General features: G+C 44.2%; 1 protein-coding gene across 1 annotated transcript in view; it reads left to right on the forward strand.

Moving 5' to 3' along the window:
- The window catches only part of fip1l1a (FIP1 like 1a (S. cerevisiae)), a 55,993-nt gene that overhangs the window by 18,368 nt on the left and 15,349 nt on the right, over positions 1 to 22,276 (forward strand). Inside the window, exons 5-10 of the mRNA XM_056275678.1 lie at positions 3,545 to 3,606; positions 3,787 to 3,897; positions 4,057 to 4,175; positions 5,037 to 5,131; positions 8,695 to 8,794; positions 8,973 to 9,111. Of these exons, the coding sequence (XP_056131653.1) occupies positions 3,545 to 3,606; positions 3,787 to 3,897; positions 4,057 to 4,175; positions 5,037 to 5,131; positions 8,695 to 8,794; positions 8,973 to 9,111 (626 nt within the window). The remainder of the gene's footprint in view (positions 1 to 3,544; positions 3,607 to 3,786; positions 3,898 to 4,056; positions 4,176 to 5,036; positions 5,132 to 8,694; positions 8,795 to 8,972; positions 9,112 to 22,276) is intronic.

Consider the following 22,276-nt stretch of genomic DNA (forward strand, 5'->3'; position numbering starts at 1 on the left):
GTGGATGCTGTCGGCTCAAAACAACGTGGATCTAATTTGATTGGATGTCGTGCCGACAGCGCGCCATCTCTCACACACACACACACACAGACACATACGCAGATGCACACGTGTATGTACAAAGAGAGATAGAGCGGTCCATGTCAACATACTTTTTAATCTTTGGGTTTGGGGAAAGTAGCAAGTCTTTTCAAGTCAAAAGGGTCAAGTCCAAGTGAAGTCACGAGTTACTGATGTTAAAGTCCAAGTCGAGTTGCAAGTCTCTTTACATTTTGTCAAGTCGAGTCTAAAGTCATCAAATTCATGACTCGAGTCTGACTCGAGTCCAAGTCATGTGACTCGAGTCCACACCTCTGCTATAGAGTGCCACTGATCACAAATAGATTTGAAGTGGAGGACGTGGATGCTAACATTATTGTGCACGATGTTGGGGAACACGTGCATCCCCCTGACGGAGAAATGGTGCACCATGCAGAATTCCGACAGGGGGTGATTGCAGAAGTTGCGAGGGAGCCAACAGTCCCAATCAGAAGGATCTATAATGCGCAAAGGGTCTTGCAGCATTAGCAACGTCAAATCCAGGGTGGCGGTGACAGACCACCACCACAAGGATTCCAGTCTGTAAGAACTGTTATGGCCAGAGCACGCGCAGCAGTCATGCCCCCGATTCCAGCTACACTTGAGGATGTCGTCATCGAAGGTGCATGGGCTGAAACATGGGACAGGGAACAGTTCCTCCTGCACCAAGACAACGAGTGGGCTATCGCTGTGTTTGCCACAGAGGGAAACATCAGGAAGCTGCGAGGCTGTGGAACCGTATACATGGATGCAACGTTCAGAACGTGCCCCCGCCCCTTCAGCCAAGTTTTTACAGTACTTGGAAACATGCATGGCTTCGTTATCCCTCTGGTGCATGCGCTGTTGGGCCAGCGCACAATTGGGCACTACCGGCAGGTGCTCAATTGCATCAAACGGGAAACCAGGAGGATTACGCAGCACCACTGGGCACCTCAAAAGGTCATATGCGACTTTGAACAGGCGCTTATCAATGCGCTGGAAACAGAACTTCCAAGGGCACAAGTGAGTGGATGCTACTTCCATTTCAGTCAAGCCCTGTGGAAGAGGGTGCAAAGACTTGGACTGACTACCCTTTTTCAGCCAAGCTTTTACTAGAAGCATTTTGTTATTAATAGCCTATTATCAGTGTTACTATTGATAGTATTATGCCTGTAATTGTTATTTGTTATTAGGCCTCTTATAATTAGGCTATTATTATTATTATTATTATTATTATTAGGCTGTTGTTATTATTATTATTATTATTATTTATTATTTATTGTATGAGGAAGTCAGGAGTTGCAGAGAAGTATGTAGGAGTGGTGCAGGATACGTATGAAGGAATTGTGACAATGGTGAGGTGTGCGGTTGGAATGACAGATGGGTTCAAGGTGGAGGTCGGATTACATCAAGGATCGGCTCTGAGCCCTTTCTTGTTTGCAATGGTGATGGACAGGTTGACGGACAAGATCAGGCAGGAGTCTCCATGGACGATGATGTTCGCGGATGACATTGTGATCTGTAGTGAGAGTAGGGTGCAGGTTGAGGAGAGCCTGGAGAGGTGGAGGTATGCACTGGAGAGAAGAGGAATGAAAGTCAGTAGGAGCAAGACGGAATACCTATGCGTGAATGAGAGAGAGGACAGTGGAATGGTCAGGATGCAAGGAGTGGAGGTGACAAAGGCATTTGAGTTTAAATACTTGGGGTCAACCGTCCAAAGTAACGGGGAGTGCAGTAGAGAGGTGAAAAAGAGAGTGCAGTCAGGGTGGAGTGGGTGGAGAAGTGTGTCAGGAGCGATTTGCGACAGAAGGGTACCAGCAAGAGTTAAAGGGAAAGTTTACAAGATGGTTGTGAGACCAGCTATGTTATATGGTTTGGAGACAGTGGCACTGACAAAAAGACAGGAGGCGGAGCTGGAGGTGGCAGAGTTGAAGATGCTAAGATTTTCACTGGGAGTAACGAAGAAGGACAGGATTAGGAACGATTATATTAGAGGGACCGCTCAGGTTGGACGGTTTGGAGACAAAGCAAGAGAGGCAAGATTGAGATGGCTTGGACATGTGTGGAGGAGAGATGCTGAGTATATTGGGAGAAGGATGCTGAATATGGAGCTGCCAGGGAAGAGGAGAAGAGGAAGGTCAAAGAGGAGGTTTATGGATGTGGTGAGGGAAGACATGCAGGTGGCTGGTGTGACAGAGGAAGACGCAGAAGACAGGAAGAAATGGAAACGGATGATCCGCTGTGGCGACCCCTAACAGGAGCAGCCGAAAGTATTATTATTATTATTATTGATATTATTACTATTATTATTATTATTATTATTATTATTAAAGAAGAACATCAAAGGATGTAAGGTAGCACTCATCAAATGAAAAAAAAGAGACACAATTCTCTATTTTACCATTTTATTGTTTGGCATCAGTCATTAACTTGGCCGGGTGGTCTTCTTCAGAAACCTTAATGACTGATGCCAAACAATAAAATGGTGAAATAGAGGACTGCCTCTGTTATTTTTTTACCATTTGGTGAGTGTTACCTTACATCCTTTGATGTTCGTCTTTGATTCATGTTTTTGGTTTAGCACCTCCACAAGCCTTTAGTTTTTTGAGAAGCACATATTATTATTATTAGGCAATTAGCCTATTGTGTAAGGTAGGCGGCCCCCGTTGATGGATACTTTGTGCTGGTCCTAAATTCCAAGTCCTGGTCTAAGTTCTCTGCCTAAAAAGTTCATCATTAAAGTCTTTTTGAAAGAAAGTCCGCCAAGTGATTTAATATGGAAAACGAACTGCAAAGTAACAAGAAAGTGGCTGAAGTGTCCAGTGCTGTGCAAATTGAACTTTGAGCGAAGGTGGAAATGGCTAGGTTATACTGGTAGGCGGGCCTACTGCAAGACAAACTTGCGTTGATTGCCGACTGTCCATGCTGAGCCGGAGAGCCAACTAACTTGGCCTACTGCAGTAAATATTGGTAAGAAATAACAATAAAGCAAATTACAGCCTCCTCTAGGCCGAATTTGGATACGCACTCAAGGTGGCCTGCGATATACAACAGCCAACAATGGTAATACGGCCTAATTTAATCAGCGGAGGAATAGATTGTCATAGCCTACAACTCAGCCATGACCCCAGTTTTTATTATTTTGGACCCGTTAAGGAAATAATTTGCAAAAGGGTTGGCAATAGGTCCTATGTTCCCCTGGAAACAGCGGGGAATATAGGACCCTTTTTCCAAAAGAGGGTTCTATGTTCCCCGATGTCTATTGCAACCGGGAGTATAGGACCTTTTTAGGGGAAAATGGGGAATATGGGACCCTTTTTTTCTCGAAAGGGTCCATCGGGGAACATAGGACCTGGGGAATATAGGACCCGGGGACTATAGGCATGGCCCCCTGCAGTCCATCTCATGTGGACAAGTGCATTTTTTTAGTCTTTGTTATGAGGATGATAATAATGTGGGTTGATACTGTGAGTGCCTTGTTCTCTAGTGGCTTTGGATCCACACCTGTGAATCTAAATATTAAAGCTGAGGGTAGGACACATTCAGCGGGTAAGTAGATGCTGCTCACTCTCATTTTTGTTTGATCACTAAATGGTGCTTCATTATTGTTCATATTATAAATGCTGAAATGAATAAACTATAATATTGTAAAGACAGAACCTTAAACATTAATGACAATGGGAATTGCCTGTGGTTCACACACTTTTATTCCTTACAACTGCTTCACAGTTGAGACTAACTCTAAGGGAGTGGACCTGGATGCTTTGGGAAGTATCCAAGAAATCCCAATACCGGAGATTGATATCAAGTGCCTTGAAGAAAAGCCATGGAGGAAACCTGGTAAGCATTGGTTTCTTTGCCTTTGGATGCAGGACAGGTGTTTCTTTCCATTGTTTGTGTGTTTTCTGCCATTTGTGTGCTTAATTGGTTCAGTGCAGGTATGTTGCTAAGTGATTAAATGTTGGTCTGTTCCGTATTACATGGTATTTTGTTTTGCAGGTGCTGAAGTCTCAGATTACTTTAACTATGGTTTTAACGAGGAAACCTGGAAATCCTACTGTAACAAACAGAAGATGCTCTTTGCAATATCTGATAGCACAATCTCCCCCAAAATCAGGGTAAGACAAGTCATTACTGATGTTTTTGCAACAGACTAGAGGGCTACATGGAAGTAAAGGTCTAGCTCTTGTCCCACCCAGTCCCATCAAAAATTCTCTCTTTTTGTCCCAGAACTGCGACTCCCTCAGTGATTTTATCTCATGTTTTCTTGTGTTGGTGGGTCTCCCATCCCATCCCATGTATAACTGAAACTACCTATGAATGACTCTGTAACAAAGTGGTGCATATAACTGAACTTTTCAACACCTCTACAGCATACAGCTTCAGTGGCAGCCTCTGTCAAGTCACAGTAAAGATGATCGCTATTAGGTAGTTAGTCACTTCTTCTCAAGTGCTGGGAAAAAATGCTTTAGACCACTTGTATGAATAAATGTGCCAGCCTATGTGCAGAACTGTGCATCTGTTTAAACCAATCACAACCCAAAGGATATTGGTGAATCAAAATAGGCCTGTCTTTATTATTATTATCATTATGTTTTAATGATAATTTCAAATAAGCCCAAGTGGGATGTGTAGGCCCACACTTTTTTTTTCTATTTCTGTTATCCCCATCCTCTTCCCATGGAGTATTTCTCCTGTCCTGCTCTTGCACATATGTCAGATTTGATCCTACGAGATTCCCGAGAGATTCACGGTACTCAAAGGAATTTCAACTAAATGTTACCATCTACAACAGACACTTAGAGAAGAGCATAAATAAAAAGAAGGAAACACGATACAATTTGAGTGATGGGTGGCAGTAGATGATATTGATCTGAGATATTGCCTTAATTATTACTTTTGAAACAAAACAAGTGAATGGAGAGATTGAAAAGTAGAAGAGAATGGTTATTGGTCATCTGATCAAAGTGTGCTGATAGTCCCTTCAGGTTCACAGGGAACCTATAGGCCAAGAAGACAAAGGGTCTGGGTTTGATTCTCCCCCCTCCTACAGCCAGTTCAATTCAGCATCCAGGTGTGTATAACCCAATCACTCTCTGTCACTGTCTCGGGCCCAGCTGTTCCCTGAATAACCAATAACTAATTGTTTCTGTGTGACCCATCTCCCTGGCTGTTGCCATCTTGCAACATTGATCTTATAATGAAATGAGCTGAATTTGAATCAGCCAGGGTCCCTGATGTTTAACCTAGAGTGCACCACTAAATACAGTTTTACATCTGTTGAAGACTGAAAAGAAATATCATGAAGTATTTGTAAAAAAAAAAAAAAAAAAATCAAAATAATTTCTCTTTCAATTAAAACCTTCAATGATAAACTTTCATATCTGACAACTCATTTGTCTTTTTAAAGACTTTCTCTCCTTAAGCTGGGCTTCCATCTGGGTCTTTATTGAACCCAATCCCTCTTTAAGCCTTCATGGAAAAAATAAATTTGAAATTGTGCACATTTCTACTTCTCTACCCAGTCAGGGCATAGATTAGCTCTGCATTTTGTTGTGAAACTGCTCTGTTCCTTCCCTAAGGCTGGATTCAGACAGAATCAGGCAATGCGTCAAAAACACAAGTCCTGCTATTCATTTTGAGTGAGTGTAGTGTGCTTATGCTGCAGCAGCGCTTGCCACAAGTGGTTCAGCAAAAAAACACAGCAGCATCAGGCAAGGAAATTGAGACAGATCCAATTTTTGCCGCATCGCAACCCTACGTCACACTGGTGGCCAATCACATAGCTGGTGATACATGATGGCAGTGCAAATTCACGTTTGCAGTGACCTTACCCAGTACCAGTATGGAAAGATGGCGGCCTCACCAAGTACCATCCATGCAGTGTCTTTGTCTATGTCTGCGTTTGTTTGTGTCTTCGTTTGATGGCTGGGAGAGCTTGGTCTGCTTCGTCCTGTGGGCCCAGGGACCATGGCCCTGCCCGAAGCTGCGCATGAGGAGGTAACACCGAGGACAGTCTGACAGGATGCCGGGCAGGCTAAGCTAACTGCTAGCCCATGCAGACTGGCAGTTCCGATAACACTGAGGGTGGTCTGGCGGCGGCCTCGCCTGGCGTTGACTGTGTTTTTGGTGTCGTCGTGTGGAGTGCGGGGAGGTGTGTCGAGGGTGTCTGGCTGGGAGAGCTGGCGTTGGATCAGCTGAGGGAGACTGGACTGGGTCTGCTACGTCTGGTGAGCCCAAGGACCATGGCTCTGCCCGGAGCTGCGCATGAAGAGGAAACCCTAGGGTGTTCTGACAGGACACGGAAGCAGGGCAGACTAAGCTAACTGCTAGCCCATGCGGACCAGCAGCTCTGACAGTCATCCTTGCTGGCGTTCCTTCCCTTGGACAGTGTTTTTTTTGTTTAGTTTAGATATATTTGTTAGTTTGGGTGTTCTTGTAGTTTTTGTATATGTGTTTTTGTCTTTGTGCTGCACTGCTGTGGGCTTGGGGAAACAACTTTTAATTTCATTTCATTTCATGTATGTAAGTATATGAAATGAGTGTTCCTGATTCCTGATTGTTATTATAATCCAGAAGGTGGTGGTAATGCACCCAAAAGCTGTTTGCCAATTACAAGAAAAAGAATAAAAACATTGTTTAGCACCTAGCATTTAGCATTCTGCTGTTTAAGAGCAACTGTGAACATGGAAGAGAGACTGATCTCCGTCGTGATGACCTTTCCCGAGCTCTACAACCTTGCCATGAGGGAGTACAACATAAGTCACAGGACGGTTGCTTGGCGTTGCATTGCTTGGCGTTGTGTCACTGTTCTCATTTGCTGTTTGATAGCGATTGACAAACAGCTTTTAAGTGCATCAATGCCACCTTCTGACTTGGGGGGTTAAAGTTAACAACACTACAACACACAAATGGACCATGTAGTGACATGCCCACACCATTGCGGCAAGGCACCGCATTGCCTGATTTTGTCTGAACCCAGCCTAATGAAGTTCTCATGTGCCCCTGCTGCCCCCCCCCCCCACCCATTACCAGCCACCTGTGAAGGAAAGTGTTGAGCAGCAGTGCTGGCTGGAACCTGTGGGGGGTCGCGGCTTTTAAGGCCTGAGGGAGACTGGGCCTTCTGTGTTTTACAGCCCACGATTATTTACAGGCACAGCCGCAAGCAGCACACGCTTGTTATGTCGTGTTAGCAAATGGAATATACTTCCCAGCTAGAATTTGTTCCTCCTTATGAGCCAGGTACTCCATGCCTCATGCGGAGGTGTGAAGGTCTAATCACGTGCATTCGAGCACCACACATACACACATGCTTTTACACCCTTATCTTCTCCTTCACTCTGTGCCATAGTATAATTACTACAACCTTAAGAAGTAGTTTAACTTTTTTTAGGGTGACAGTGGCATGGAGGTCCAAAGATCATGCTGAGGGGAAAGGGTTGAGTGGTAGATGGCACATAATTAAAGGGTTTTTTTTCTGGACAACCTCTCTCCCCCTTTCTTCAGCAAGGCTGGCCATCATCAGAATAAGAGACAGAATCAGAAAACATTGTTTCCCCCAGCCAACAGCAGTGCAACAAAAAGACAAAAGCACATATGCAAAAACTACAAGAACACATATATCCAAACTAACACATATATCTAAACTAAAAAAAAAATTAAAAAAATCACTGCTCAGGAGAACGAACGCCAGCCAGGATGACTGTTGGAACTGCCGGTCTGCATGGGCTAGCAGTTAGCTTAGCCTGCCCTGCTTCCGTATCCTGTCAGACCGCCCCCGGTGTTTCCTGTTCGGGTGCAGCTCTGGTCAGGGCCGTGGTCCCTGGGCCCACAGGACGCACAGACCAAGCTCCCTCAGCTGATCCAGCGCCAGCTCTCCGAGCCATCAAACGAAGACAAGCTTAGATGCAGACATGGACAAAGACACTGCATGGACAGTATTGGGCGAGGCCACCGCAAACGAGAATTCGCACCACCATCTTCCCACACTGGTACTGGCTGAGGCAGCTGCAAGCGTGAATTTGCGCCGGCATCTTCTCATGCCAGGAAATCTTCTCAGGTCAGCTAATGCCAGAAACTGGCATTAGGGAGCTCAGTGAGTTCCTGGTTGCTGTAGTAGGAATGTCCTTTTTTCTTTTTTAATGTATCATGTTTTGGCATGCTGTAGATTAAGTCCTAGTGACAGAAAGGGGTTAGTGTGTGTGTGTGTGTGTGTGTGTGTGTGTGTGTCTCCTGGGTGGGGGTGGAGAGATATGCACTGAGAAGGGTTGTTTTGTGAACTGCACAGTGAGAAGATGACCCAGATAAAGTGGTTTAATGTGTAATGGATCTGCAGGGGGGTTATGGGGATACTGAGGAGAGATGAGGACAAGGTCTAGGGCTGCTTTTAGAAATGTTCTACAAGTGCCCATCTCAGTCACAATTAATATGAGCAAGTAGTCACTCATTACAAAAGACTCAATGATCATGTTGTTGTGTCAAGGTTTTACTCAACTCAAGGAACGCTCCATCCAGTAAAGTCAAACTAATCAGAGTAACACATTCACTATGAACACTACCTAAACCTTGCATTCATATCAACGAAAGGCTGTTTGTTTAAAAATATTTATTGGTTTGACTGTATGTTACTGTCTACAGGAACTCAAGTTTCCTAATCGATGTGATTGGAGGACAAACTGGATCGATCAGTGGGGGAAAATATCACCGATGCCATGGTATTGAAGAAAATGGTATACAGGTAATATGTACAGGCAATATCTTTGTGTGTGTGTGTGTGTGTGTGTGTGTGTGTGTGTGTGTGTGTGTGTGTGTGTGTGTGTGTGTGTGTGTGTGTGTGTGTGTGTGTGTGTGTGTGTGTGTGTGTGTGTGTGTGATTGGATGGGTGAGGCTATTTATAGGCCCATCATACATTGCAGGTGCTCCCTGAGACGTCATCGGATGGTGATCCTTCAGCCAATGAAATGAGTTCCTTCCTCCCTCTCAACATCCCCCCTCCTCCTTTCCTGCCTTTTCCATCCAATGTCAACTCCAGCCCTTCACTCATCCTTCCACGATGTAAGTTGCTGGTTGCTGTGCCCTGTGAGACACGAGAGAGAGAGAGAGACACACACACACACACACACACACACACACACACACACACACATATATATATATATATATATATATATATATATATATATATATATATATATATATATATATGTATAGGCTACGTGCTTTCATTCACACTTTTATACACACTCTTGCTCTTCTTAACAGCACATTAGCAGTGTTGAGGAGAATGATATGATTGCTGGTTAAAGACCATTTGTCTCACAGATGTGTCCACCATAATTCTCCTAACTGCCTGTTGATTCCTAGTGTCATATCTCCACTCTTATATTACTGCCCCATGCTCTGCTCTGGATTGGATGAGCCATCTGGCAAGGGGGGTGGGGGGCATGGGGAATTTTAGGCTGAGTTGAACCCAGACAGTTTAAAGGCCCCCATGAGAACCCTCTGCAGGACACATCATGCACCATCCAGCTGTATAAATGACTAATGTCATTCGGGGGCAATGTGTGTTTGTGAAGCTGCACCGCAAGTCATAATTAACAGGCCGATGGGTGTTAAAGGGCAAAGGTGAACATGGATGTGCTAATGTGCATCTGTGTGTGTGTGTGCGCATACATGCAAGTATTTAAGTTTGTAGGCGTACCGTATGGATCCATCTTCCGCAGGTCTGTGTAATGCCATCCAGGTGTGAGTCTGTCAGTGTTGCTCATCACTGGATTTCCCCCTGGTCTTTCTAGTGAATCAGAGAGAAAGCTAGGACCCCCCCCCTCCCCCGGTTCAGGCCCACAGCTGAGGGCCTGCCATATCTTCATCTTCAAAGATTCCAAAATAGCAGCATGGGCTTGGTCCCCTTACCCCCCCCCCTCCCCCACACATCCCAAGTACTATGAACCCCATACCGCCTGCCAAACCCGTGCCAAAGCTCTTAATGCAACCAAAATATCAAACATCCTGTCGACCCCAGCTTTGAACAGCCGGCACCCACTTTGAAGTATTATTTACATAGCTTTTTATCTAGGCCACTCCCCTTTCTTTAAGTTATAGGCACTGCCTTCTTTTGTGTTGCAAATGTGCAACATGATAAAAATAGCTCCAGGGAAAAAGGAAAAGTGCTGGGTCAGCAGATTTTGGCACGAGAAATGTGCTAAACAGACCGGCCATAGGGAGTTGGGCAGAGGGAGAGAAGGGTCTTTGTTTCCTCTGGTGCAGTAGGGTCACATTAGCTGGCTGCTCGATAGAAGCAGGTTTTGGAGTGGGATGGTATCGTCATTGCGGGACCATGCTTGTCATCCATCAGTGCAGTTCAGCTCATAGCCAAGGTTAGGCTATCCGCTGCTCTTTTGCTGTCTATGTTAATGCTGCCTACAGCCGCTTAGTAGGTCACTGCATTGAGTGTGGAAACAGGGCTTACGCACTCTTGTTTCACAATCCAAGGGTGGTCAATATCCTAACATTTGGCATTGATACAGTGATTCACCATGGTTGAGGGGATATACCGGGCTTTCAGAATAGATGGGGTCATTAAAGTAGATGTCCTTAGATCAGGGTTAATGATGAGAGCTGCCCTGACTTCACCAACTCCTATTATAGCTAGAATTTCCTCAGCAACATCTCATAGTGAAGCTCTTCTTGAACCAGCAGGGCAAGGGGATGGTACTGTTAGTGCAAGTGGAATCATGTAGATTTTTCACCGATGAGTGCCTCCTTGGTAAGGAGGACGCAGTATCAGTCGCTCTCTAAAGTTAATCCAGATGATTGTGTAGAACAGCAGGTTTTGGTTGGATTTGGGGCACAATCATCTCCATCTGAAACCCTCCAGCTAGTACAATGACTGAAAGGTTGAACATGAGAGCAAAACCCATGCAAGCACAATCAGCAGCAATTATCCCTGAACCATTAGCTCTCATATGCTGCCAAGCATGGAACTCCAGCCTTCATCAAATGCTCACTTTACATCACAACAGGTAGAAACGATTACTTAACATTAACATTGTTGGTATATATTGGGGGCCACATATGGTAAGTATATTTCTGAATATGTGTGCACTACCTTTATGAGTTTGTGCTGTCTTATGGAGAGATCTGCCATCAAATTGAGCCATTACATTTAAATCTGAATAGCAGTTAGCTAATAACATGCAGCATGACAAGCGTTTAATTTACTAATTGATATGCATTTTGTTGGGTTCACGTTACCATCTATAATTTCTAGTTTTGTCTATGCTTGTGCATTCAATGCACAAGAATAGACAAAACTAGAAATCCATCTATCCGTGGAGGATTGGGAGCATAAAAAAACTAGAGAATCCATGTTTAAGTTTATTGTGTACACTAGTGAACCACACTTAACATTTGTTGACCTGAAAGGAAATTAAACCTATACCTGTAACAGAAGATATTATTTAAAAGGCTCTCTTTCCCAACACTGCATCATGTGCTTTCTTTGCCTAGGCTGTCATTGTGTGTGTGTGTGTGTGTGTGTGTGTGTGTGTGTGTGTGTGTGTGTGTGTGTGTGTGTGTGAGCGAACATGTGCATGCCTGCTCATGTTTTAGTGTGCCCTCCCCTTGGGTGTCCAGGTGTCTGAAGTATCAAAGACCTTTGGTTGGCCAGTCTTCCATAGTGAGCAGTTTAGCCTGTCTCCTCTCTGTGGGACAGACGTATGAAAAGGAAGGAAGATGTTCTACATTTCACTCTCAAAGCAGGCGACGTCTGTGTTTTGTTTTTTTTTGCTATACTCTAGCTTGTACTCCAATAGCTTTTATTTTTCTTCCTCCTGTTTCAACCTTTTTGGTGCTTTCTATGTTGTTAAAAACTGCTCTGAGCCACTCTCACATCAGGGGTCTTTGTGGAAAAACAGAAAGGAATGGCGTCCAGATGTGGATGTGTTTGTGCCTCTTCAAAGGAGTGTGTGTGTGTGTGTGCGCTGGCAGACATGCAAGCATGAACGTATGCATGCATGCATGCTTGCGTTCTGAGGCCTTCATGTGTGATTCAGAGCTGATTGTGTCGGTTAGTCACGTATGATCTTAGCATTGCAACAAGTGGGTTTATTAATCCTGGCCCCAATTCTTGTGTTATTGGCTGGGGCAGAGGGGAGGGAGGCCCAGTTTGGCCTTGCTTATTTTGTTGCTTTGACATTTTCAGGCTGTGCATATTTCTCAACATGAAAGTAATAATCTCAACGTTTTTCAAATAAACAAATGACTTTTGTTACAATCTATCAGTAAAACAATAATGATTCAGCTTACTCTCAATTCATGAAAGCTTTTGCTTCTGAAAGCATTCGCATTTTAAAAAACGGTGTTGACCGCATCTTCCACGAAAAACCTCCAAGCGTCTCATAGGAACCATGTTAGGAACTGACATGTTTTACTTCAGTCAGCAGTAGTTAGTCCACCAGAGAGTAAAAGTGGAGCTTCCTCTCTGGTGGACCAAGTAGATAGAAGCTCTGCTTGACTCAACAAAGATAGTATATTAACACCGAATGGTAACAGACATTTATTCAGCTAGGAACAGTAATTGGCCCACTGGAGAGGATAAGGTGGAACTTCTCTCTCGTTAACCTACTAGAAATAAGCACTAAAGATAGTTAACTAGCCAAAGATAGTAATCTAACAGGCAGTGGATATGTTTGAGATTGCCACTTTAAAAGAAGGCTGTGGGACCTCTGAGTAGCGTAGCAGTCTATTCCATTGCCTACTAATATGGGGGTCGCTGGTTCGAATCCCTGTGTTACGTCCGGCTTGGTTGGGTGTCCCTTCAGGCACAATTGGCCGTGTCTGTGGGTGGGAAGCCGGATGTGGGTATGTGTTCTGGTCACTGCATTAGCACCTTATCTGGTCGGTCAGGGTGCCTGTTCAGGGGGGAGGGGGAACTGCTGGGAATAGCGTGATCCTCCCACACGCTACGTCCCCCTGGTGAAACTCCTTACTGTCAGGTGAAAAGAAGCGACTGGTGACTCCACATGTATTGGAGGAGGCATGTGGTAGTCTGCAGCCCTCCCCAGTTCAGCAGAGGGGATGGAGCAGCAACCGGGACAGCTAGAAAGAGTGGGGTAATTGGCTGGGTACAATTGGGGAGAAAAAGGGGGGAAACCCCCCCCCCAAAAAAACTAGGCTGACATTCATTATTTTTAGGTAGTATTGTTGGTAGTAGGAGATGATTCTTACTACAAATACAAGTGCTTGCTATAGAGATACATTTGTATGCAGGTTTTCATAACAACCCAACACTACGATAGATTAGCTTGCTATCAACCAGAGAACTAATTGGTAAAATCCTCTGGTGTAGTGTTCGTTAGAATGTTATCCCACATTGACACGGTTCTCGGGTTCACATGATGTAGTACCACTGTTGTCATTTAGGATTTATAGTGCCGTATGATTTCCACATAAACATAATAGTAACTCATAACCACACACTCATCCTCCTTTCCCTAATGCAACAGTCTTTGGTTTACTTCCAACTGGAGTGCGGTTGAATACTATGTATCACAATGTGCGTTAGAATTTAATATGATTAAATGGTTTCTAAGGGATTTAGATTAGTTAATAGTCTCATTTTGTAGAAATTATGTAAAATAGGGTTTCTTAAAAAGGGCGCTACCACCTCCCAGCGGGCGTTCAGAGGAAATTGGGGGTGCTGGGGAAAGGCAGCAGTATGGAGGATGTTGGGGTACAGATGGGGTATGTTCATAACAGCCATTCATTTCAACTGACACAGAGTACTTGAAGTGGGCTGGTCCTCATTGATACACCATATAGATGTTACCTTAAAATTAGTTTACAATCATATTTGTGACTGGCAAATTTGCTCTGACAGCCAAGCTGCTTGCTTGCATGTTGATATAAATGAGCATGATTTTTTTTATGCTGAGTATGTACGTAGATATGGAGCCTAGCAATGACCAACTTGAGCAAACAATAAAACTAATCATTGTAAATTGAGCTCACGTTTTATAATTTGTGTCCAAAAAATTAGTCAGGTCACGCTTTCAAAACGTCAAACCATGCCATGTCATTCTTAATTTGTAACAAAAATGTTTATGTATCTTGGGGTAAGGAAATAATGCCCACGTTTTGTCAATTCATGCTCAGGAATAACAAGTATACGTTAGGTGTGAACTTGAGTTGCCGTCATTTAGGTGCATGTACTGCATTTGCCCTAAAATAATCAAATTTCACGCTGATAACCAGGGATGGGTTTAGCCCTATTTTGGAGGAGCACAAACTATTACATGGGTGCTAGTCCCATGGAAATGCATTGATAACTCATTCTGCACAATTTGTGGCATTTTTGACTTGAGCTGGGCAAGGTTTCCTGAATGAAATTTGCCAATCTGATAAGCTTTCTGAAATTCTGAGTGAAGCATTTTGTTTGAAAATACATGTGTATGTATGTACTATGTTAATTAGGCTATAAATGGTAAATATAAATGGACTGCATTTATATAGTGCTTTTGTAGTCTACTGACCACTCAAATTGCTTTACAATGTACGCCTCACATTCACCTATTCACACACATTCATAATAATAAACTTTATTTATATCGCGCCTTTCTCAACAAAGTTACAAGGTGTCTTACACAACAGGATAAAATAATGCACATAGTCAAGATTAAACAACAAAATACAATAAAAATATAGGACATAATGCCAGATCCGCTCCACCGAACAAGGTAAAACACAGCCAGGATAAAGTCACAAGAGCATAATTAAAATGAAGAAAATTAGAGCCGATAATACAAGGATTATGATAAAAACAGTGAAAATAAGGTGAAAGAAAATATAAAAATACAAAGAATTAAAAATGTAAAATTATGGGTGTCTGGGTAGCGTAGTGGTCTATTCCGTTGCCTACCAACATGGGGATCGTCTGTTTGAATCCCCATGTTACCTATGGCTTGGTCGGGCATCCCCACAAACACAATTGGCCATGTCTGCAGTTGAGAAGCTGGATGTGGGCATGTGTTCTGGTCGCTGCACTAGCGCCTCCTCTGGTCAGTCAGGGCGCCTGTTTGGGGGGAGGGGGAACTGGGGGGAATAGCGTGATCCTCCCATGTGCTACATGCCCCTGGCGAAACTCCTCACTGTCAGGTGAAAAGAAGCGCCTGGCGATTCCACGTGTATCGGAGGAAGCATGTAGTAGTCTGCAGCCCTCCCCGGATCGGCAGAAGGGGTGGAGCAGCGACCAGGATGGCTTGGACGAGTGGGGTAATTGGCCAAGTACAATTGGGGGGAAAAAAGGGCAAAATCCAATAATTCTTTTTAAAAAAATGTAAAATTATAAAGTATAAGATATTAACAATATAAAAAAATAAATACAAATTGGGCAACAATGGATTTAGTATAAAAAACCCTCCCTGTAAAAGCCAGTTTTAAGAAGTGATTTAAAAGAAGGTATTAAATTTGCTATCCCAATTTCCTCAGGTAGGGAGTTCCACAGCTGTGGGGCTCTTACAGAAAATGCCCGGTCGCTCGACTTTAGTAATGAGGCTGGCTGAGGGAACAGTTAAAAAGGACCTGCCTGAGGAGTGTAGACAGCGACCAGGCCCATGGGGTGTGAGTAAATAAGTGTAGGAGCAAGGCCATGTAGGGCTTTAAAAGTAATTATTCATTCATTCATTCATCATCAGCCACTTCCCCGGGGTTGGGTTGCGGTGGCAGCAAGCTACGTAGGGCACTACAGACGTCCCTTTCCCTAGCAGCACCCTCCAGCTCCTCATTGGGGCTCCCAAATCATTCCCAGGCCAGATTGAACATGTAGTCCCTCCAGCGAGTTCTGGGTCTACCCCAGGATCTCCTCCCAGTTGGACATCCCTGGAAAACCTCCAAAGGAAGGTGCCCAGGAGGCATCCTAATCAGATGCCTGAACCTCCTCAACTGGCTCCTTTTGACGTGAAGGAGCAATGGCTCTACTCTGAGCTCCCTCTGTATGTCCGAGCTCCTCCCCCTATCTCTAAGGCTGAGCCCAGACACCCTATGGAGGAAACTCATAGCAGCCGCTTGTATCTGCAATCTCACCCTTTCGATTACAACCAAAAGCTCATGACTATAGGTGAGGGTTGGAACGAAGATTGACTGGTAAATTGAGAGCTTTGCCTTCCGGCTCAACTCCCTCTTCACCACAATGGTCTGGTACAACGGCCTTATTACTGCTGATGCTGCACCAATCTGCCTGTCAATCTCCCACTCCATTCTACACTCACTCGTGAACAAGACCCCGAGATACTTGAACTCCCTCACTTGAGGCAACAACTCATCCCCAACCCAGAAGGAGCAATCCACCATTTTCCAGTAGTGAAACATGGCCTCAGACTTAGAGGTGCTGACTCTCATCCCGGCCATTTTACACTCAGCTGCAAACCGCCCCAGGGTGCAGTTGAGGTCATGTTCTGATGAAGCCAACAAAACCACATCATCTGCGAAGAGCAGAGATGCAATTCTGAGGTTCCCAAAACAGACACACTCCTCACCTTGGCTGCACCTTGAGATCCTGTCCATGAATATCACAAACAGAATCAGAGACAAGGGACAGCCTTGGGGGAGTCCAACACCCACCAAAAACATGTTTGAGTTTGTGCCGAGAATATGGACACAGCTCTCACTTTGGTTATACAATGACCGGATGGCTTGTAGCAACTGACCTGGTACCCCATACTCCTGCAGTACCCCCCACAGAGTGCCCCAGGGTACACAGTCGTAAGCCTTCTCCAAGTCCACAAAACACATGTAGACTGGCTGGTCAAACTCCCATGCCTCCCTCAGCACTTCCGTAAGGGTAAAGAGTTGGTCCATATTCCGCATTGTTCCTCCTGGATCCGAGGTTTGACAACTGGTCGGGGCCTCCTTTCCAGCACCCTAAAGTAGACTTTCCCAGGGAGGCTGAGGAGCGTGAAGCCCTGATAATTGGAGCACACACTCTGGTGTAAACTTGTAACAATTTGCTTGTAAAACTTCTAATGATAAATATTGTAATAATACCATAAAAGTAATTAGTAAAAGTTTAAAATCAATCCAATTTTGGATCAGATGAGCTTTGAAGTTTTGGATGAACTGGAGGCAGGAGATGGACTTTCGACTGAGCCTTGAATACAGGGAGTTACAATAATCCAGACGTGATGAGAAGAATGCACAAATGACTTTTTCAAGGTCCGTTTGAGATAAGACATTTTTAACTTTTGAGATGTTTCTAATTTGGAGAAAGCAAGACTGTACTACCTTGGTGATTTGTGTGTCAAAATGGAGTTTGGAGTAAAAAAAGACACCCAATTTGCGGGCAGAGTGCTTAGCATTGGAGGACAGGTTGTTCCCTAGACTCTTTTCCAAGTTACCAGTTAGGTTAGAGAGACTGAATAATATGACCTCAAATTTGGACTCATTGAGCCGGAGGAGGGTTTGTGACATCCAGCACTTAATATTGGAGAGACAAAAGATTGTGTGTGTCATTACCAATAAGCGGAACATAAAGCTGGGTGTCGTCCACAAAACAGTGAAAATTAATATTATGATGACAGATGATCTGACTCGGGGAGCATATAAATTGAAAATAATAATGCGCCAAGAATTGACCCCTAGGGAACACCACATGCGAGGGGGGCTGGGGATAAGGAGAATTCTCCCGTTATAACAAAGAAAGATCTGTCAGATAGGTAGGCTTGGAACCAGGCAAGAGCAATATCCTTAATGTCAATATAGTTTTCCAGGTGATTTAAAACGATGTCGCGGTCTAGCGTATCAAAAGTGGAACTTAGGTCAAGCAGAATTAAAACTGAGCAAGCACCAGAGTCAGTGGTGAGCAATACGTTGTTGGTAACTTTAATGAGAGCTGTTTCTGTGCTGTGTTGGGTGCGGAATCCTGATTAAAATTGCTCGAAAATACAACAATTCATGTGTGTGGTCAGTTGAAGAGCAACAGACTTTTCTAAGATTTTAGATATAAAAGGCAGATTTGAAATTGGTCTAAAATTGCTTAAAACAAGAGGGTTGAGCATAGGCTTCTTCAAGAGAGGTCGGACTGTTGGGTGTTTAAAACTAGATGGAAACAAACCGGTAGACAGTGAGCACTTGATAGTGGAGAGAATTTGTGACCCAACAGTGTCAAATACCTCTTTCAGAAATCTATCGGGGGTTGTCCAGGTAGCATAGCGGTCTATTCTGTTGCCTAGCAACACGGGGATCGCCGGGTCAAATCCCCATGTTACCTCTGGCTTGGTCGGGCGTCCCTACAGACACAATTGCCCGTGTCTGCGGGTGGGAAGCCGGGTGTGGGTACGTGTCCTGGTCTCTGTACCAGCGCCTCCTCTGGCCGGTCGGGGTGCCTGTTCGGGGGGTAGGGAGAACTGGGGGGAATAACGTGATCCTCCCGTGCGATACATCCCCTTGGCGAAACACTTCACTGTCGGGTGAAAAGAAGCGGCTGGCGACTCCATATGTGTCAGAGGAGGCATGTGGTAGTCTGCAGCCCTCCCTGGATCGGCAGAGGGGGTGGAGCAGCGACCCGGATGGCTCGGAAGAGTGGGGTAATTGGCCAGATACAACTGGGTAGAAAAAGAGAAGAAAAAAAATCCCCAAAAAAAAATCTAGTGGGGTGGTGTCCAGTTGACAGGTGGAAGAGTTCAAGTGTCAGATTAACTCTTTTAAGTCTAATAGTGTATATTTGCTTAAAGTGAGTCAGACTGGTGGAGGGTTCAGTGCAAGCGGGGAGATTGCTTGTCACCGGTGTAATGTGGAGCCTAATTAGTCCATGGGCCAGAGCCCAAAATTTCCTATTTCGGTACACTCAAGGTGGCAAAACTTACTTATAATTTTTGAAAGGATCCATGTCTGTAGATGATATTTTGGTATGATAACCATTCCTGAGTGGCAGCTGTATCACAGTTATCAGCTCATGAAGTTAACCACCCCCTAAAGTAAATTGCATTTTAGACGCTGGTGCATATCCTGGTTTAGCCTCATGGTCAGGACATTTTTCAATGTTCTATAATATTGTCTTTGGTATCATTTTAAAGGGGACCTTCTTAGCTTTCATTCAAGCCCTGTTGTGGATATTTCTCACAAATATAGAGGTCACTTGAGCTCTTCAACCCGTCAATAACACACATCTTTCTGCAATGTTCGCCTAAACTATATACTTTCTTTTAGCCCTGTGGCATCTAGGAATATCAGGGACACAAAACACAAAAACTGGAATACTCACAGGACTGTAAAGATTCAGGAAATGTATAATATACCCATACTATTTCATTGTGTGAGGTGATTGTGAACCTTAAATTAGAAGGGCATTATTACTAAGAAACTAACTAGACCAAAGCCAGTTAGTCCATGGGTCAGACCAGATATCGATATCACCCAAGGTGACACAACTTCACTGGTGCCATTTTATTTGGTACACTAACAGAAGTAAAATAATACATGATAACCTTTCCAAATGAGCAGCTATTTCATTTTTCTTTCAGGAAACCTGTTTCTGTGCCTCTCACGATTGTGTATTTGCCCAGATTTTTACAAATACAGCATTTCAACACCCCTGGTACTGATTAGCCTAGCTTAAACTCTGGGACAGTTCTTAGTTGGCCAACAACCAAGGATAACCAGTACTGTGTACTTCCATTCATTGTGCTAAGCTAGGCTAACGTGCAGCCAGATAGCTTTCTACTAAACACATATAGAGGAAACTGGTATCTATCTTCTTGTCTCACTCTGGAGAAGATTGTAAGCTAATTTCCCATAATGTTAGCATGTTCTTTTAATGTATATGTTAATATGATTAGTTAAAGTGGCTACGAGGAACTTTCATCTTGTGTTGATTTTAGCGGCCTCATGTGGACAAAATACAGCTGTTGCATAGCAACTAGGTAATGTATCTATTTGTGGCTATGTAAGATAAATAATGGTAATATGACGCTGGTGAAGCAAAGTAAACTTTGTTTTAGTAGTGTTCATACACCTAAGTTACATGTATTTGTTTGTATGTGGCATGTGAAAACTGACTGAATATGGCCACTGGTGAACAAGCAAGTTTTTACCCAATACCAAAGCGCCCACGGGTGGAGTGCATTATCCACTGTTCTGATGATACAGATAAGCTGGTTTCACTACAAAGTGTCGACTCATGGAGAACTCTGCTCAGGGCAGCTCAGATACGAAATCATGCACCAGTTTTGAAACTGGCAAAAGACATTCCTGAGGGACAGATTCCAGCAATCTACTACCACAGAAAGTGTCGCAGTATCTTCACTATGAAGCAAATTCTTGATGGCCTCCTTGCAAAAGAAAAGAAAAGTTGTGTCTCTGCTGAAGAGAAACAATCTAAGAGAGTAGCTCGACATGCTCCAAGTACATCTAGGACTTATGATGCAGAGTGCATATTTTGTCAGAAAAACAGCAAATATTCCAAGAGACAGAATACGAGAGAAGTACTGGTGCAGTGTCGAGAACTGCGAGCTGATGCAAAGATCAGGAGTGCAGCCACAAAGAAAAGGGACAGCAAAATCCTTGCCATTGTGAGTAGAGACCTTGTAGCAGCTGAAGGGCACTACCACAGGTCATGCTATAGACTTTACACCAAAGAAGAGGTTTCCAAAGGAGAGGTTGCCAGCAATGAAGATGATGATGCTGCAGCCCAGTATGAAGCTGCTGTGAATAAGGCATACAATGAGCTGTTCCTGTTCATCAGGATGGAACTTTTTGGCAATCCTCAAGTGATGACAATGACTGATCTCTCTTCTAGACTGGTAGCTTCAATGAACTCCCAAGGCATTGCCCAAGTCAAGGAATCAACCAAGAAGCACATAAGGCGAAACCTGGAGAGTGAGTTTGCTGGAGCCTTGCAGATATTCCCTGATGAGAAAGGAAAATTCCTCCTCTATCCCGATAACTTGTCCATGAGGGAACTTGCCAAAGAAAATCAGTCTCTCAAAAGGTAGCTGCAGACCCTGAAAAGTGTCAGTGCACAAGATGTTATAGCCAAAGCAGCCATCAAATTGAGAGCAGACATTAAAAGTCAAGATGTTCCTCAAACCTGGCCGCCTGAAGTCAAACCAGAAGCAGAATGTCCTACCATTCCAGAGTCGCTCATTATGTTCCTGTACTCTCTACTCACAGGCTCAAATGATCCTGATCATGCATCCCAGAGAGTGCAGTGCCTTCTGCAGTCATTTGGCCATGACATAGTATATGCAGTGACATTTGGAAATACCAAGCCTTCCAAGCACATTGTTCTGCCATTCAGTGTCAAATCGTTGACAGGAAATGTAGAGTTGATAAACATCCTCAACCGACTTGGTCACAGTGTGTCCTATTCACAGATGGAAGAGATCAACACTGCCCTGTGTCTCCAGAAACTCTCATCATCAGGGAGTGGCATTGCCCTTCCAGCTAACATCCATCCTGGCATATTCACAACTTTAGCCTGGGACAATATCGACCGTCTTGAAGAAACTGTCAGTGGTGAGGGAACATCTCACAGAGTCAATGGGATTGCTGTGCAAGCAAAGCCAGTCAACCCACTTCCTGTCCAACCCATGCCCACTGTTCCCAAAACAAAGAAGAGAAGCATTGATGGACCCCCACCAATGTTACCAACTTACAATGCTGGACAACGGGTAGGGCCACCACAAAGCAAAAAGTCAGATGCCGATACTGCAGCCAATACTAAGCTTGCCAGAGAGAAAAACCTTCTTTGGGTTCTAGCACGCATGTCACAACAAGAAGAACAGTCAGTCAGCAGCTGGACAGGCTTCAACATCCTGACTCGAGGAGAGATGACGGTCATCCCCGACAATATAGGCTATCTGCCTACCATCAATGCTCCAGCGACACAAATGTCTACTGTCAACGAGGTGCTTAACCAGTCACTGAGCATCATGCAGTGCTTAGGCCTGAGGAAGATTGTCTGTGTCTTTGACCAAGCCCTGTATGCGAAGGCTGCCGAGATCACATGGAAACACCATGACAAGTTCCATGATATCATCGTTAGGCTTGGGGTATTCCACACCATCTGCACACTGCTGGCAATAATAGGAAAGCGTTTCCAAGATGCTGGACTCAAAGACCTCTGCATTGAGTCTGGCATGATTGCAGAAGGCTCAATTGCTGGTGTTATGGATGGCCGCAAGTACAACAGGGCAGTGCGACTACACAAGCTACTGTATGAGGCTCT

This window comes from Lampris incognitus, chromosome 3 (assembly GCF_029633865.1).
Source record: "Lampris incognitus isolate fLamInc1 chromosome 3, fLamInc1.hap2, whole genome shotgun sequence".
NCBI lineage: Eukaryota > Metazoa > Chordata > Actinopteri > Lampriformes > Lampridae > Lampris > Lampris incognitus.